Below are 16,731 nucleotides of genomic sequence, written 5' to 3'. Positions count from 1 at the left end.
ATAGATTTGAGTGCCTTTACAACTTCTGAAAGCTCAATCTTGGTAAAATGAAATGGCTGAACCATAGGCCAGCATGCGGCAGTTTCATTCACAGCCTCATTCGAAATGTTAGGAGTTCACTATCAAATAAATGCAAATCTTTAGCAAAATGCTCATTAAACATGTCAAGCAGTTTATACTTGTCAGTCACATCCATTGAATTTGAGGTCAATTTCAGCAGAAGACCAGAGGAGTTTGTTAGCATTCATAGATTTAATGGTTTTCCATAATTTCGTCGGGTTATTGTGGTTAGCCTCTGTAATACATTTACATTTAAGTCATTTAGCAGACACTCTTATCCAGAGCGACTTACAAATTGGTGCATTCACCTTATATCCAGTGGAACAACCACTTTACAATAGTGCATCTAAATCTAATAGAAGCTAGATTTACATTTCCGTATTAACAAGGTGCACTTATTTCTCAGTGCCCTGAATAACTGCCATTCAGTCTGGGAATTACCCTTTCTGGCTTTGGCCCATTGTGTATTTTGTTTATGGATCCAATCAGATAATTCCCCTGTAAACCAGGGATTGTCCCTACCTCTTACCTGGTACTTTTTGAGAGGGGCGTCATAGATAGTAAAAAACAGAATGAAAATAGGAGAATGCCTCTTCGATATCTGGAATAAGAGCACTCCTATCCCAGTTGTATGCATAAAGTTCATGCAGGAATGCCTGCTCACAGAACTGCCTAAAATTGTTTGACTATTGTTGGATTTGACATTTTGAACATTGAGATATTAAAGACATGATAGATCAGACGCATAGTATATTAAGGAGTGAACGAGACTGGGTCTCTATAGAAAGACGGATAGCTGTGGAATGTGTTGGGTGACAAGAGGAGAGCAACATGTTGAGGTCAGGACAGATTCTCTTAAGGGAGTAATAAAGGTTTGGTATCCTGTTACCCTCTTTACTCTCTTCCTGTAGAACCATAAGATGTAAGGATTGGAGAAATGTTTAGTTGTCTGAATTACAGCTGTAGAGAAACTTCGGGAAGAATTAAACTTGGTTAAAACTTCTCTAGTGTCCTTGAGTTATTTACTCTGAAAAATAAGAACCTATCACTATGAACCGAGAGGGTAGTTTGGGGATTTTGGTGTCTAATGCAAGCAACTGCACAATGATCACTTTAATCACTTAAAACACAAACAGCGGAGTATTTATGCGGATTGTTAGTTAGAATAACATCAATAAGTGTTGACTTAGAGATGTCTTTTGGATTGAGTCTTGTGACTGCATTTATAATTTGAGTAAAATTCATTGTATTGCACAGTCCTCTTATGGCCTCGGAGTTTTGAGATTTTAAATCGCCCATAAGGTGTAGGCCGTCATTGTAAATAAGAATTTGTTCTTAACCGACTTGCCTAATTAAATAAAAAAAAAGTAAAAAAATTACGACCATGTCAATTTTCCACGCGTCAGTTCAGCCAGAGAATCCAGGGATTCTACTTCTGCAGATGGAGTTCTATAACATCCTATTAAGTCTAAATTCACAGCTTTCAATAACTGCAGTTTCAATGCTAAAAACTCCACCTGTTTTGGTTTAGATCAAGACCTTAGTTCAGGAACCACATATCTGTCTTTAATTTGGATGGATGGATATACCTCCACCCTGACTTCGTCGGTCACATCGATAAACATAACTATCCAAGCCTATAGACTGATTTAGAACAGATCTCTTTAGCCAGGTCTTAGACAGAACTAAGACATCTGGGTCAGCAGTGTGAACCCAGACTTATCATGTTCATGTTCTGACTCTCACATTAATATGCATCATTCCCAAACCTGATCAAGTTTTAAAATAATTTGGAGTCAGAAGTTCATCCATAGCCAATGGGCCTGGGTTTGGGTGAATGTTTCCTGATCCATAGCCAATGGGCCTGGGTTTGGGTGAATGTTTCCTGATCCATAACCAATGGGCCTGGGTTTGGGTGAATGTTTCCTGATCCATAGCCAATGGGCCTGGGTTTGGGTGAATGTTTCCTGATCCATAACCAATGGGCCTGGGTTTGGGTGAATGTTTCCTGATCCATAGCCAATGGGCCTGGGTTTGGGTGAATGTTTCCTGATCCATAACCAATGGGCCTGGGTTTGGGTGAATGTTTCCTGATCCATAGCCAATGGGCCTGGGTTTGGGTGAATGTTTCCTGATCCATAGCCAATGGGCCTGGGTTTGGGTGAATGTTTCCTGACACCGAAAACAGAAGAATAATAAAACACATTGATTTGTTACTTCTTAAAATTGCTCTGCGCTTAGATGACATCAAAAAATCCAAACTACAGTCATCTGACAACAAACACAGTTTTTAGCCAGACCAAACCCTTTGGATGAGTTTTATAAGCATGTCACAGTAGGAGTCCAATGGTAACACAATCAGATCCCTCTGAAAGATAAAAGCTGCTATACCATCAGTCAAAGTAGGGTTTAGCGGTATCTCTGGGGTAAGATGAGATTGCATAGTCAGTTATCAAAAACAATGAGCCATAACCCATGTGGGCAGAATTACAACCATTTAATACCCATTTTTAACCACTGAATCAAACAATTTACAAAAACAAATGAAAATATGCTGAGTCAGTCTTTTGGAACCTTAAATGCCCTAAAAATGTTCAGCTGTAGCCTACAGGTCTAGTAGAGTTAGAAACCAAGTGTGTGCCTGAGCGTCGCAGCCTTTGTTGAAACACTGTGTTCAACAGCCGCTGCAGGAATGTGCTGATGACAGGAACTTCTCCCAGTGTGTGGATCTGGTCAATGCGCCCAGTCGCCTTGCAGTGAGGCAGCAGCGGACCAAGCAGACCGGCCAATCACAGGTGGTGAGTCCACCTAGCAGGGGGTATCCTGGGTTAGGAAGCCCAGCCCATCTAGAGGTTATGTCACACGTGTCTAGTCAGTCAGTCACCTGAAACATCAAGGATGATCAATGGAAACAGGATGCACCTGAGCTCAATTTCAAGCAAAGGGTCTGAATACTTATGTGAATAAGGTATTTCAGTTTTTATAAATGTATACATTATGGGGTATTATGATGTCGATTTGACGAGGGAAAACAATACATTTAATCCATTTTAGAATAAGGCTGTAACATAAACAAAATGTGGAAAAAGGGAAGGGGTCTGAATACTTTCTGAATGCACTGTACACAAACCAACAGATAAGAGTCAAAGACCACATGTCGTCATGTGTTTAATCAGTTTAGAAAAATGGAAAATTCACATTGCATAATGCCACAATTATGAAAAATATTCTATACAATCCACACATACATGACAGTATCTATCAACATGATTTTGTTCGGTCAGTTCAAACATTACTATTATTAATCAGAGTTCTGTTCAACAGCTAAAAGTATCTGCCTTTCTCCGTCTAGCTATTTTGATATCCTTTCTTTAATCCACCCCCCCCCCCCCCGCTGCTCTCCCACCCACCCCCGCGCTCTCCCTCCCTCCCACCCGCTGCTCTCCCACCCACCCCCCCGCACTCTCCCTCCCTCCCACCCCCGCTGCTCTCCCACCCACCCCCGCTGCTCTCCCACCCACCCCCCGCTGCTCTCCCTCCCACCCTGCTCATCTCTCCCCCCCCTACTCATCAGTTGGTCTTCTCCTTCTGGGCCAGGTCAGTGTGTGTCTGGGCCTGCTGCAGGTGTCTCCATGCATCCAGTATGAGGACCAGAGGAATGACGATCCAGAGGATGTTCATGAAGACAAAATAGAACCAGAAGTACAGAGGGTGACCCATCTGACTGTGGCTGTAACCATCACGGTGCTCAGTGTAGAAATACAGCACCGCCCCATACAGCTGACCTGGAATAAGATAATAAAATGTCAGCCTTAAAAACACACAGATCAGAATCAGCTCATAGGGTTCCCATCCCCCCCGGTACTGTATCAGTGTACCTACCAAGAGAGACAATGAGTTGCAGGACAAAGCGGCATGGTTTGTTGGCCAGGAAGGCAAACACCGTCCACACACTCAATGGTCCCCAGAACCAGGCTGTTACTGTCTCCATACACACCGTGAAGTTATCAGCTCTACACGGAGAGAGAGAGAGGAGGAGAGAGGGAGAGAGGGAGGAGGAGGAGCGCGATAGAGGGAGGAGAGCGCGATAGGAGGAGGAGGGAGGAGGAGGAGGAGGAGAGGGGGGAGGAGGGAGAGAGAACACTCAGCAGTTGATTGAATTGTTCTCAGACTACAGTTAGTATACTAAACAAAAATATATAAAACACAATGTAACAATTTCAAAGATTTTACTGAGTCACAGTTAATGAGGAAATCAGTCAATTGAAAGATTCGTTAGGGTTAGGGTTAGGGTTAGTGCTTTGAGAGGCAAAGATCACCTCCTCGACACTCTCCAATCACTAGGAGGGCACTGTCTCTGTGCTTGAGGCGTCACTACAGACACCCTGGTTCGGATCCAGGCTGTATCACAACCGGCCGTGATTGGGAGTCCCATAGGGCGGCGCAGAATTCGCCCAGCGACTTCCGGGTTTGGCCGGTGTAGGCCGTCATTGTAAATAAGAATTTGTTCTTAACTGACTTGCCTAGCTAAATAATGTTATTTTTTTTTTAAATGTAGGTGCCTTTTGGCAAACTCCAAGCGGGCTGTCATGTGCCTTTTACTGAGGACTGGCTTCTGTCTGGCCACTCTACAATAAAAGGCCTGATTGGTGGAGTGCTGCAGAGATGGTTGACATCTGGAAGGTTCTCATCTCCACAGAGGAAGTCTGGAGCTCTGTCAGAGTGACCATCGGGTTCTTGGTCACATCCCTGACAAAGGCCCTTCTCCCCCGATTGGGACCTTATTTAGACAGGTGTGTGCCTTTTCTAAATCATGTCCAATGAATTGAACACAGGTGGACTCCAATAAAGTAGTAGAAACATCAAGGGTGATCTATGGAAACAGGATGCACCTGAGCTCAATTTCAAATCTCACAGCACAGGGTCTGAATACTTATTTAAATAAGTATCACTTTATTTTGAATAAATTAGCACAGAAAAAAAGATTTGAAAAACCTGGTTTTCACTGTCATTATGGGATATTGTGTGAAGATTGATGAAGAAAACATTTAATTTAATCCATTTTAGAATAAGGATGTAACAAAATGTGAAAAAGTCAAGGGGTCTGAATAGTTTCAGAATGCACTGTATAGGATTATTTTTTTAATTATGTTTTTAAATCACTTGGTCCCCACACCTCCTCAATGGTCATGTTGCTCCCCCTATGCTGTTATTTGTCACATGCACCGAATACAACAGGTGTAGACGTTAGTGAAATGCTGACTTGTGGCAGGGGTTGCAAATGATTAGACTACAAAAGGGAAGCACAGCCACGAGTTGCCCAGTGACACGAACCTACCAGACAAAATAAGTAATGGCCACGAAGGAGATGGCTGCCGTTTTACAATCCAGTGACCAATTGTGCTTGTTTATTTGCAACTTATTTTGTAGATAATGTTTCTGCCACGGTGTCTTATGACAGAAAAGAGCTTCTAGACAACAGGACAGCGATTACTCACCCTGGAGGTATTCTTCTTCAACGAACGGGACGGATTTACTCCAGACAACAGCCCTCATCCCCGTCATTGGCAGGAGGAAAAGACAGATCTTTACAAGGCACCTGGACCGTCATCTGAGAGGGTAATCTACCTTTACCACCGGTCCTATTAGCCAACGTACAATCGAATCGATAATAAAAAAATAGACCAACGGGACCTTAAAAACGAATATCTTATGTTTCACCGAGTTTTGGCTGAACGACAACGTGATTAACTTACAGCTGGGGAGTTAAGCGTTTTCGGCAGGATAGAACAGCAGCCTTTGGTAAGACAAGGGTCCGCGGCCGATGTATATTTGTAAACAAAAGCTGGTGCACGATATCTAAGGAAGTCTCGAGGTTTTGCTCGCCTGGTAGAGTATCTCATGATAAGCTGTAGACCACACCATTTACCAAGAGAGTTTACATCTATATTTTTCGGAGCCGTCTATACACACACACACACAACTATAGACCGATGCTGGCACTAAGACCGCACTCAATGAGCTGTATACGGCCATAAGCAAACAGGAAAACACTCATCCAGAGGCGGCGCTCCTAGTGGCCGGGGACTTTAATGCAGGGAAACTTAAAATCTGATTTACCTCATTTCTACCAGCATGTTAAATGTGCAACCTAAAGAAAAAAACCTCTCGACCACCTTTACTCCACACACAGAGACGCATACAAAGCTCTCCCTCGCCCTCCATTTGGCAAATCTGACCATAATTATATCCTCCGGATTCCTGCTCACAAGCAAAAATGAAAGCGCAAGCTCGGAGTACACACCCTGGTAATCTGTCTGGCCCAGCGGCCTTGTCAATGTTGACCTGTTTAAAGGTCTTACTCACATCGGCTGCAGAGAGCGTGATGACAGTCGTCTGGAACAGCTGGTGCTCTCATGCATGTTTCAGAGTTGCTTGCCTCGACGCGAGCATAGAAGTAATTTAGCTCGTCTGGTAGGCTCATGTCACTGGGCAGCTCGTGGCTGTGCTTCCCTTTGTAGTCTGTAATAGTTTCCAAGCCCTGCCACATCTGACAAACGTTGGAGCCGGTGTAGTATGATTCAATCTTAGTCCTGTATTGAAGTTTTGCCTGTTTGATGGTTTGTCGGAGGGCATAGCGGGATTTCTTATACGCTTCCGGGTTAAAGTCCTGCTCCTTGAAAGCGGCAGCTCTACCCTTTAGCTCAGTACAGATGTTGCCTGTAATCCATGGCTTCTGGTTGGGGTATGTACGTACTGTCACTGTGGGGACGACATCCTTGGTGCACTTATTGATGAAGTCAGTGACTGATGTGGTGTACTTCTCAATGCAATCGGGATTATTCCCGGAACATATTCCAGTCCTGTAGCTTAGCAACGATATCATAACCACCATCGATAAAAGACAATGTGCAGTCATTCGTTGACCTGGCCAAGGCTTTCGACTCTGTCAATCACCACATTCTTATCTGCAGACTCAACAGCCTTGGTTTCTCAAACGACTGCCTCACCTGGTTCACCAACTACTTCTCAGACAGAGTTCAGTGTGTCAAATCGGAGAGCCTGTTGTCCGAACCTCTTGCAGTCTCTATGGGGGTGCTACAGGGTTCAATTCTCGGACCGACTCTCTTCTCTGTATACATCAATGACGTTGCTCTTGCTGCTGGTGATTCTCTGATCCACCTCTACGCAGACGACACCATTCTGTATAGTTCTGGCCCCTCTTTGGACACTTAACAAACCTCCAGACGAGCTTCAATGCCATACAACTCTCCTTCCGTGGCCTCCAACTGCTCTTAAATGCAAGTAAAACTAAATGTATGCTCTTTAACCGATCGCTGCCCGCCCGTCCAGCATCACTACTCTGGACGGTTCTGACTTAGAATATGTGGACAACTACAAATACCTAGGTGTCTGGTTAGATTGTAAACTCTCCTTCCAGACTCACACTAAGCATCTCCAATCCAAAATCAAATCTAGAGTCGGCTTCCTATTTCGAAAAACAAAGCATCCTTCACTCATGCTGCCAAACATACCCTCGTAAAACTGACTATCCTACCAATCCTTGACTTCGGCGATGTCATTTATAAAATATCCTCCAACACTCTGCATCCAATTTGCTGAGTAGTCTATCACAGTGCCATCCGTTTTGTCATCAAAGCCCCATATACTACCCACCACTGCAACATGCATGCTCTCATTGGCTGGCCCTCGCTTCATATTCGTCGCCAAACCAACTAGCTCCAGGTCATCTAGAAGTCTTTGCTAGATAAAGCTCCGCCTTATCTCAGCTCACTGGTCACCATAGAGCACACCGGGCGTAGCAGGAATATTTCACTGGTCATCCCCAAAGCCAATTCCTCTTTTGGCTGCTTTACCTTCCAGTTCTCAGCTGCCAATGACTGGAACGAACTGCAAAATCACTGAAGCTGGAGACTCATATCTCCCTCACTAGCTTTAAGCACCAGCTGTCAGAGCAGCTCACAGATCACTGCACCTGTACACAGCCCATCCAACTAACTCATCCCCATGTTATGTTTCTTTTGCTCTTTTGCACCCCAGTATCTCTACCAGCACATTCATCTTCTGCACATCTAGCACTCCAGTGTTTAATTGCTAAATTGTAATTACTTTGCCACTACGGCCTATTTTATTGCCTTCCTTATCTTACCTCATTTGCACACACTGTATGAATGTGTGTGTGTATATATATTTTTTCTCCCTATTGTATTATTGACTGTACGTTTTGTTAATTCCATGTGTAACTCTGTTTGTTTTACTGCTTTGCTTTATCTTGGCCAGGTCGCAGGTTGTAAATGAGAACTTGTTCTCAACTTTCCTGCCTGGTTAAATAAAGGTGAAATAAAAAAATAAAAATCAATCTTCACCTGACCATTTTTTTAATTTTTTATTATTGACAGTCACTGGTGCTTCCTGCTTTAATTTTTGCTTGTAAGCAGGAATCAGGATAGAATTATGGTCAGATTTGTCAAATGGAGGGCGAGGGAGAGTTTTGTGTCACTGTGTGTGGAGTAAAGGTGGCCTAGAGGTTTTTCCCCCTCTGGTTGCACATTTAACATGCTGATAGAAATTCAGTAAAACTGATTTAAGTTTCCCTGCATTAAAGTCACCGGCAACTAGAAGCGCCACTTCTGGATGAGTGTTTTCCTGTTTGCTTTTGGCGGTATATAGCTCATTGAGTGCAGTCTTAGTGCCAACATCGGTCTGTGGTGGTATGTAGACAAGAGTACCTGTATTTTTTGTGGCTGTCTAGAGAGTTTATCTCCTGATAAGCTGTACACTACCTCAGGCATGCAAAACCTTGAGACTTCCTTAGATATTGTGCACCAGCTGTAATATACATAGACTGCCACCCCTTGTCTTACCAGAAGCTGCTGATGCAGTGTACAGTGAGGGGGGGAAAAAGTATTTGATCCCCTGCTGATTTTGTACGTATGCCCACTGACAAAGAAATGATCAGTCTATAATTTTAATGGTAGGTTTATTTGAACAGTGGAGACAGAATAACAAAACAAAAAATCCAGAAAAACGCATGTCAAAAATGTTATACATTGATTTGCATTTTAATGAGGAAAATAAGTATTTCACCCCCTCAATCAGAAAGATTCCTGGCTCCCAGGTGTCTTTTATACAGGTAACAAGTTGAGATTAGGATCAACTCTTAAAGGGAGTGCTCCTAACCGCAGCTTGTTACCTGTATAAAAGACACCTGTCCACAGAAGCAAGCAATCAGATTCCAAACTCTCCACCATGGCCAAGACCAAAAAGCTCTCCACGGATGTCAGGGACAAGATTGTAGACCTACACAAGGCTGGAATGGGCTACAAGACCATCGCCAAGCAGCTTGGTGAGAAGGTGACAACAGTTGGTGCGATTATTTGAAAATGGAAGAAACACAAAAGAACTGTCAATCTCCCTAGGCCTGGGGCTCCATGCAAGATCTCACCTCGTGGAGTTGCAATGATCATGAGAACGGTGAGGAATCAGCCCAGAACTACACGGGAGGATCTTGTCAATGATCTCAAGGTAGCTGGGACCATAGTCACCAAGAAAACCATTGGTAACACACTACGCCGTGAAGGACTGAAATCTTGCAGCGCCCGCACGGTCCCCCTGCTCAAGAAAGCACATATACATGCCCATCTGAAGTTTGCCAATGAACATCTGAATGATTCAGAGGACAACTGGGTGAAAGTGTTGTGGTCAGATGAGACCAAAATGTAGCTCTTCGGCATTAACTCAACTCGCCGTGTTTGGAGGAGGAATGCTGCCTATGACCCCAAGAACACCATCCCCTCCATCAAACATGGAGGTGGAAACATTATGCTTTGGGGGTGTTTTTCTGCTAAGGGGACAGGACAACTTTACCACATCAAAGGGACGATGGACGGGGCCATGTACCGTCAAATCTTGGGTGAGAACCTCCTTCCCTCAGCCAGGGCATTGCAAATGGGTCGTGGATGCGTATTCCAGCATGACAATGACCCAAAACACATGGCCAAGGCAACAAAGGAGTGGCTCAAGAAGAAGCACATTAAGGTCCTGGAGTGGCCTAGCCAGTCTCCAGACCTTAATCCCATAGAAAATCTGTGGAGGGAGCTGAAGGTACGAGTTGCCAAACGTCAGCCTCGAAACCTTAATGACTTGGAGAAGATCTGCAAAGAGGAGTGGGACAAAATCCCTCCTGAGATGTGTGCAAACCTGGTGGCCAACTACAAGAAACGTCTGACCTCTGATTGCCAACAAGGGTTTTGCCACCAAGTACTAAGTCATGTTTTGTAGAGGGGTCAAATACTTCTTTCCCCCATTAAAATGCAAATCAATGTATAACATTTTTGACATGCGTTTTTCTGGATTTTTTTTTGTTGTTATTCTGTCTCTCACTGTTCAAATAAACCTACCATTAAAATTATAGACTGCTCATTTCTTTGTCAGTGGGCAAACGTACAAAATCAGCAGGGGATCAAATACTGTTTCCCCTCACTGTATAACCCACCAGCTATATGTCAATCATGTCGTCGTTTAGCAACGACTCCGTGAAACATTAGATATGTCCTGTTGGTAGGATATAAGTGGTTTTAGATAGTCCAATTTATTTAAGGGATTGTGGGTTGGAAAATAGTATGGATGGAAGGGCAGATTAGCCACTCGTCGGCGGAACCTCAAGGCACCCCAATATCTTTCCCGTCTCTTTCTCCTGCGAATGAGAAATGAGGGCCTGTTCGGGTGTCTGGAGTAAATCCCTCTAGTTCGACTCATTAAAGAGAAATTCTTTGTCCAGTTCAATGTGAGTAATCGCTGTTCTGAGGTCCAGAATAGAGGTCGACCGATTAAAATCGGAATGGCCAATTTCAAGTTCATAACAAATCGGTAATCGGCATTTTTGGACATCAATTACGGCCGATTACATTGCACTCCACGAGGAGACTGCGTGGCAGGCTGACTACCTGTTACGCGAGTGCAGCAAGGAGTCAAGGTAAGTTGCTAGCTAGCATTACACTTATCTTATAAAAAACATTCTAACATAATCACTAGTTAAACTAGTAATATCATCAACCATGTGTAGTTATCTAGCTTGTCCTGCTTTGCATATAATCCATGCGGTGCCTGTTAATTTATCGAATCACAGCCTACTTCGCCAAACGGGTGATGATTTAACAAGCGCATTCGCGAAAAGAAAACCACTGTCGTTGCACCAATGTGTACCTAACCATAAACATCAATGCCATTCTTAAAATCAATACACAAGTATATATTTTTCAACCTGCATATTTAGTTAATATTGCCTGCTAACATGAATTTCTTTTAACTATGGAAATTGTGTCACTTCTCTTGCGTTCTGTGTAAACAGAGTCAGGGTATATGCAGCAGTTTGGGCCGCCTGGCTCGTTGCAAACTGTGCGAAGACCATTTCTTCCTAACAAAGACCGTAATTAATTTGCCAGAATTGTACGTAATTATGACATAACATTGAAGGTTGTGCAATGTAACAGCAATATTTAGACTTAAAAAAATGTGTCTGATTTAATCGGTATCGGCTTTTTTTGGTCCTCCAATAATCGGTATCGGCGTTAAAATCATAATTGGTCGACCTCTAGTCCAGAAGCTATTTTCGTACATTAGACAGTAGCAGCAACAGTATGTAGAAAATAAGTTCCATAAAATGCAAAAAAACTAAATAGCACGGTTGGTTAAGAGCCCATTAAATGGCAGCCATCTTCTCCGGCGTCATCCCCATGGTCACGCCGCTCCCCATGGTCACGCCGCTCCCCATGGTCACGCCGCTCCCCATGGTCACGCCGCTCCCCACGGTCATTCCCCCACTCAATGGTCACGCCGCTCCCCATGGTCACGCCGCTCCCCATGGTCATTCCCCCACTCAATGGTCACGCCGCTCCCCATGGTCACGCCGCTCCTCATGGTCATTCCCCCACTCAATGGTCACGCCGCTCCCCATGGTCACGCCGCTCCCCATGGTCACGCCCGCTCCCCATGGTCACGCCGCTCCCCATGGTCATTCCCCCACTCAATGGTCACGCCGCTCCCCATGGTCACGCCGCTCCCCATGGTCACGCCGCTCCCCATGGTCACGCCGCTCCCCATGGTCACGCCGCTCCCCATGGTCATTCCACCTGTCTTTACTCTGCCTCCACCCCAATGGACATTTATTTATTCATCACTGCTACAGTTACACTTACATTTTAGTCATTTAGCAGACGCTCTTATCCAGAGTGACTTACAGTAGTGAATGCATACATTTCATAAAAAATGTTTTCTCTGTACTGGTCCCACGTGGCAATTGAACCCACAACCCTGGCGTTGCAAACACCATGCTCTACCAACTGAGCCACACGGGACCATATCATGTACACAGTGCTATATTATAGTTTTTATATAACCATTTTCATAATTTTATTTCCTGTATGTTAGAGCTCGGAGCCTAAGATTTTCACTGTACCCTGCAATCACTCCTGCAACCCTGTAGATGTGATCACGCTGTTGATTCTAGACTGTCCCACTCTTCAAAAGGCTGTGCGAAGTTTCTGGATATTGGCGGGAACTGAAGCACACTGTTGTACACGTCGATCCAGAGCATCCCAAACATGCTCAATGGCCATTATCATGCTGAAACATGAGGTGATGGCGGCAGATGAATGGTACGACAATGGGCTTCAGAATTTGGCATTATCAAATTGCCATTGATAAAATGCTATTGCGTTCGTTGTCCGTAACTTATACCTGCCCACCATAACTCCACCGTGGGGCCCACACCATAACTCCACCGTGGGGCCCACACCATAACTCCACCGTGGGGCCCACACCATAACTCCACCGTGGGGCCCACACCATAACTCCACCGTGGGGCCCACACCATAACTCCACCGTGGGGCCCACACCATAACTCCACCGTGGGGCCCACACCATAACTCCACCGTGGGGCCCACACCATAACTCCACCGTGGGGCCCACACCATAACTCCACCGTGGGGCCCACACCATAACTCCACCGTGGGGCCCACACCATAACTCCACCGTGGGGCCCACACCATAACTCCACCGTGGGGCCCACACCATAACTCCACCGTGGGGCCCACACCAAAACTCCACCATGGGGCCCACACCATAACTCCACCATGGGGCCCACACCATAACTCCACCATGGGGCCCTCTGTTCACAACGTTGACATCAGCAAACCGCTTGCCCACACGACACCATACGCTGTCTGCCATCTGCCCGGTACAGTTGAAACCAGGATTAATCCATCTAGAGTACACTTCTCCAGTGTGCCAGTGGCCATCGAAGGTGAGCATTTGCCCACTGAAGTCTGTAACGACCCCAAACTGCGATCAGGTCAAGATGACAAGCATGCAGTTGAGCTTCCCTGAGACGGTTTCTGACAGTTTGTGCAGAAATTCTTCAGTTGTATCAGCTGCCCGGGTGGCTGGTCTCAGACCATCCCACAGGTTAAGAAGCTGGATGTGGAGGTCCTGGGCTGGCGTGGTTATACATGGTCTGCAGTTGTGAGGCCAGTTGGACATACTGACAAATTCTCTCAAATAAACGTTGGCTTATGGTAGAGAAATGAACATTAAATTCTGGCAACAGCTCTGGTGGACATTCCTGCAGTCAGCATGACAATTGCACTGCTCCCTCAACTTGTGGCATTGTGTTGTGTGACAAAACTGCACAATTTAGAGTAGCCTTTCATTGTCCCCAGCACAAGGTGCACCTGTGTAATGATCATGCGGTTTCATCAGCTTATTGATATGCCACACCACAAACGTGTGCACAAAATTTGAGAGAAATACATTTTGTGCGTATAGGAACATTTCTAGGATCTTTTATCTCAGCTAACACAGACCAACACTTAACATGTTGCATTTATATTTTTATATTTTTTGTACAGTAATAAAGAAGAAAACGACAGTAAAAAAAAAACTTACATGACATATCGGCTGTCTCCTTTGGAGTACTCCTTCCCTGCGGACAATGAGAGAAGACAACGTTCTGTTAGTTACATTCTGCTTGTTGTGGGTTCTCATTTCCTTTTTCTTGCAATAGGAGGGTTCTAGAAGAGAATGGAGGTTCTACTGGAGGGTTCTAGTAGTGAATGGAGGTTCTACCATAGGGTTCCTGCGCTAGGTTCTACTTACACAGCTGAGACAGGAAGCTCTGGTCTGAGGGGATGACGTCATAGTACAGAGAGAACCATCCCTCAATGACCCCGTGGATGAACCCACAGACAGCAAACCAGCAGATAGCCAGCCGCCTGGCCACCCCGAACTCCTGACCTCGGCCATCCCTGGCCCACTTCCGGCCCGTCAGGACCCAGGTGGACAGCAGGAAGAGACCCGACACAGAGAAGAGGAAGGACAGGATCTCATGCATTGACCTATCGTTCACCACGTAGCCTGGGATGGACAGGTCCCGCGGCCAATAGGGGTGGGGGACGCCAGTGGCTCGGACGGGGCTTTTCGCCATCTGCCAATCAGGGAGAGACATGTTACCAGCTGCCCCTTCATAGAGGCTAAGTCTGTGTTCCAATTCTCTATCCTTCTACTGAAGCGTGCACTCGTTCACTGCCTTACATTACATTTAAAACACTGGATTGGTGAAAGCTTAACTGGAGAGAGTTTCCACCATATTGTTCACACACCAGTTTCAACAGTGAATAGGCGACTCCGGGATGCTGCAAAGAAAAACCCATCTCTCAGACTGGCCAATAAAAATAAAAGATTGCATCCCAGAGTCGTCTCTTCACTGTTGACGTTGAGACTGGTGTTTTGCGGGTACCATTTCATGAAGCTTCCAGTTGAGGACTTGTGATCGTATAGTGAAAGTAGATTTTTTTGGTTTTTTACTACAGAAATTACAGGGTAGCCTACTCGGCTGACACTGCCAAGCAGATCAATAAAAACGACGTTGTCTGATCCATATAATAGGCCTATGAGAAAGGGAGACACAAATAGAAAATGACTTTCATCTAACCTGGAACAAACAAAAAATGGCACTGACCCAATGATGAAGACCGTGAATATGCACACCGACTGGGGATATGGCCAATGTTCTCCAATACCATAGGCTACTAGTTCGCTCAATTAAGTTAAGAAATTTGATCACTTAAAGACAGATTGGAGTCTTTTCATAATCTCTTTCCTAACAGTTTTTCCACCATTGTGTTTTTAAATATTGCAATATACTAGGCTGTGTCTCTCTGCTTTTCACTGACAGTCCCAACTCAATAATCTATTTTGGTATTTACTTTCTGGTGTAGTAGCCGATTTTGAATGATTTTATTTATTTATGCATGTATAGACTATTTTTGGCAATTGATTTTACTTTATGGAAAACCTTATGCCTTTTAATGTGGCATAAACACAACCAGTCATCTGATGGTCAAACAATCACTCAATAAAGCAGCTCCCGTAGACTACCCGCGCACGTTAGTCCACTCACATCATTTCTGGATCCGAACCCCAACAGTGCACTATCCACCACTAATTTGATGAATGGGGAAAAAACATGTTACAAAACACCTACTTGTATTGTAACATTAGGCCTAGTTACACTTGAATGAATTGATGCATCCACTGTTGTCCAAGCGCGCCCGCCTTGACAAAATGTACGCTTTCTCCTCAAACCACAACGCAAAGTTGGGTTTATACCACCCGGTTTCCAGTGTTTCATGCGGCTGACATGCAGTTGTTAAATAAGGGTTTAATAGCCTATATATTTTTGTTGTATCATGTTGTATTACTTGTGATAGGCTCATGCTTTACCGGAATCGCGTACTCCAACATTTAATTTTTTGCCGGGACGCCATACCGGACCGCCATACCGGGACGCTTCTTAGTGTCCACTCGGCTTTACTGGCACATCCATTTTATTTTTTACCGGACCACCATACCGGGACGCCATACCGGGCCGCCTCTTAGTGTCCACTCGGCTTTACTGGCACATACATTTTAACCGATAAACGACGCGCGAACACAGTCATCATAATTCCGTCTCCAACATGAGTTCTCCGACAGTAAAAACTGTCTGGAGTAATTTAGTTTTGTATAATTTCTCTGTGTAACGTTAATCAACTTACTGCGGAGGTAGAGATGAAGATGCTAGCTGAAGCTGAATGGAGAAGCCAAGTTCCTCGATTTCCAATGGGACACAGAGTGAAAGATCTGGCAGCAATAAGAGAGAGATATTCCCACAGGTTCCAGCCTTATTCCTACTCCAATCAGGTGGAAACAGAAGATCACTTCGGCACCTCCATTTGTGGCTCGGGAATAAGGGGTTAAAAGTAGGCGGACCCTTGTGATAACAATAGCCAATCAAACGGTCAACATTATGTGCCGAAGCCACACACGTGAGATTTTAGAAACTGTCGATTGGTTAGCCGTCTCGGATCATGGATGTTGTCACAAGTTATCGACCAATGAAATGTATCACAAACATCACACACGGAAGTGTGACTAGTTATCGTCAACAAGTGAATCATAACAAAGATGATGTATGAATGTCCTAAAGTACTAAAACCATATTGATAAGCTATTTTGCTAAATGTTGTAGTTTCAAAGAATATGATGCGGTCGTTTATGAAAAATAAACCTCCAAATCGGTGTCTATTCCACAAATGACCACCTGCTAAATCT

At 44.6% G+C, this 16,731-nt stretch overlaps 1 protein-coding gene across 2 annotated transcripts; it reads right to left on the bottom strand.

The window, feature by feature from the left end:
• Window positions 1-3,616: 3,616 nt before the first annotated feature.
• On the bottom strand, window positions 3,617-16,402 carry ebp (EBP cholestenol delta-isomerase). 2 transcript variants are annotated; one of them, XM_045696596.1, is made up of 6 exons: window positions 16,176-16,378; window positions 14,876-15,026; window positions 14,236-14,563; window positions 14,026-14,062; window positions 3,943-4,073; window positions 3,617-3,845 (listed from the first exon to the last, which is right to left on the bottom strand). In XM_045696596.1, exons 2-6 carry the CDS (start codon window positions 14,876-14,878, stop codon window positions 3,631-3,633), a joined length of 714 nt encoding a protein of 237 aa, XP_045552552.1. In that variant the 5' UTR covers window positions 14,879-15,026; window positions 16,176-16,378; the 3' UTR covers window positions 3,617-3,630. The 2 variants fall into 2 exon arrangements, with proteins under 2 accessions (XP_045552552.1, XP_045552554.1); XM_045696598.1 differs by lacking the exon at window positions 14,876-15,026 and having other exon boundaries at window positions 3,623-3,845; window positions 16,176-16,402.
• Window positions 16,403-16,731: the final 329 nt, after the last annotated feature.

Source organism: Salmo salar, chromosome ssa15, assembly GCF_905237065.1.
Source record: "Salmo salar chromosome ssa15, Ssal_v3.1, whole genome shotgun sequence".
Classification (NCBI taxonomy): Eukaryota; Metazoa; Chordata; class Actinopteri; order Salmoniformes; family Salmonidae; genus Salmo; species Salmo salar.
This window is presented reverse-complemented; position numbering and strand designations above follow the sequence as displayed.

What these genes read in the sequence shown, in the direction of transcription:
- ebp (XM_045696596.1), bottom strand. An exon ending in GGAGACAGCCGATATGTCAT is followed by an intron (nt 4,074 to 14,025) that starts GTAAGTTTTTTT and finishes CTCTCCGTGTAG; the next exon opens with AGCTGATAACTTCACGGTGT. An exon ending in GCAACTCATTGTCTCTCTTG is followed by an intron (nt 3,846 to 3,942) that starts GTAGGTACACTG and finishes ATCTTATTCCAG; the next exon opens with GTCAGCTGTATGGGGCGGTG.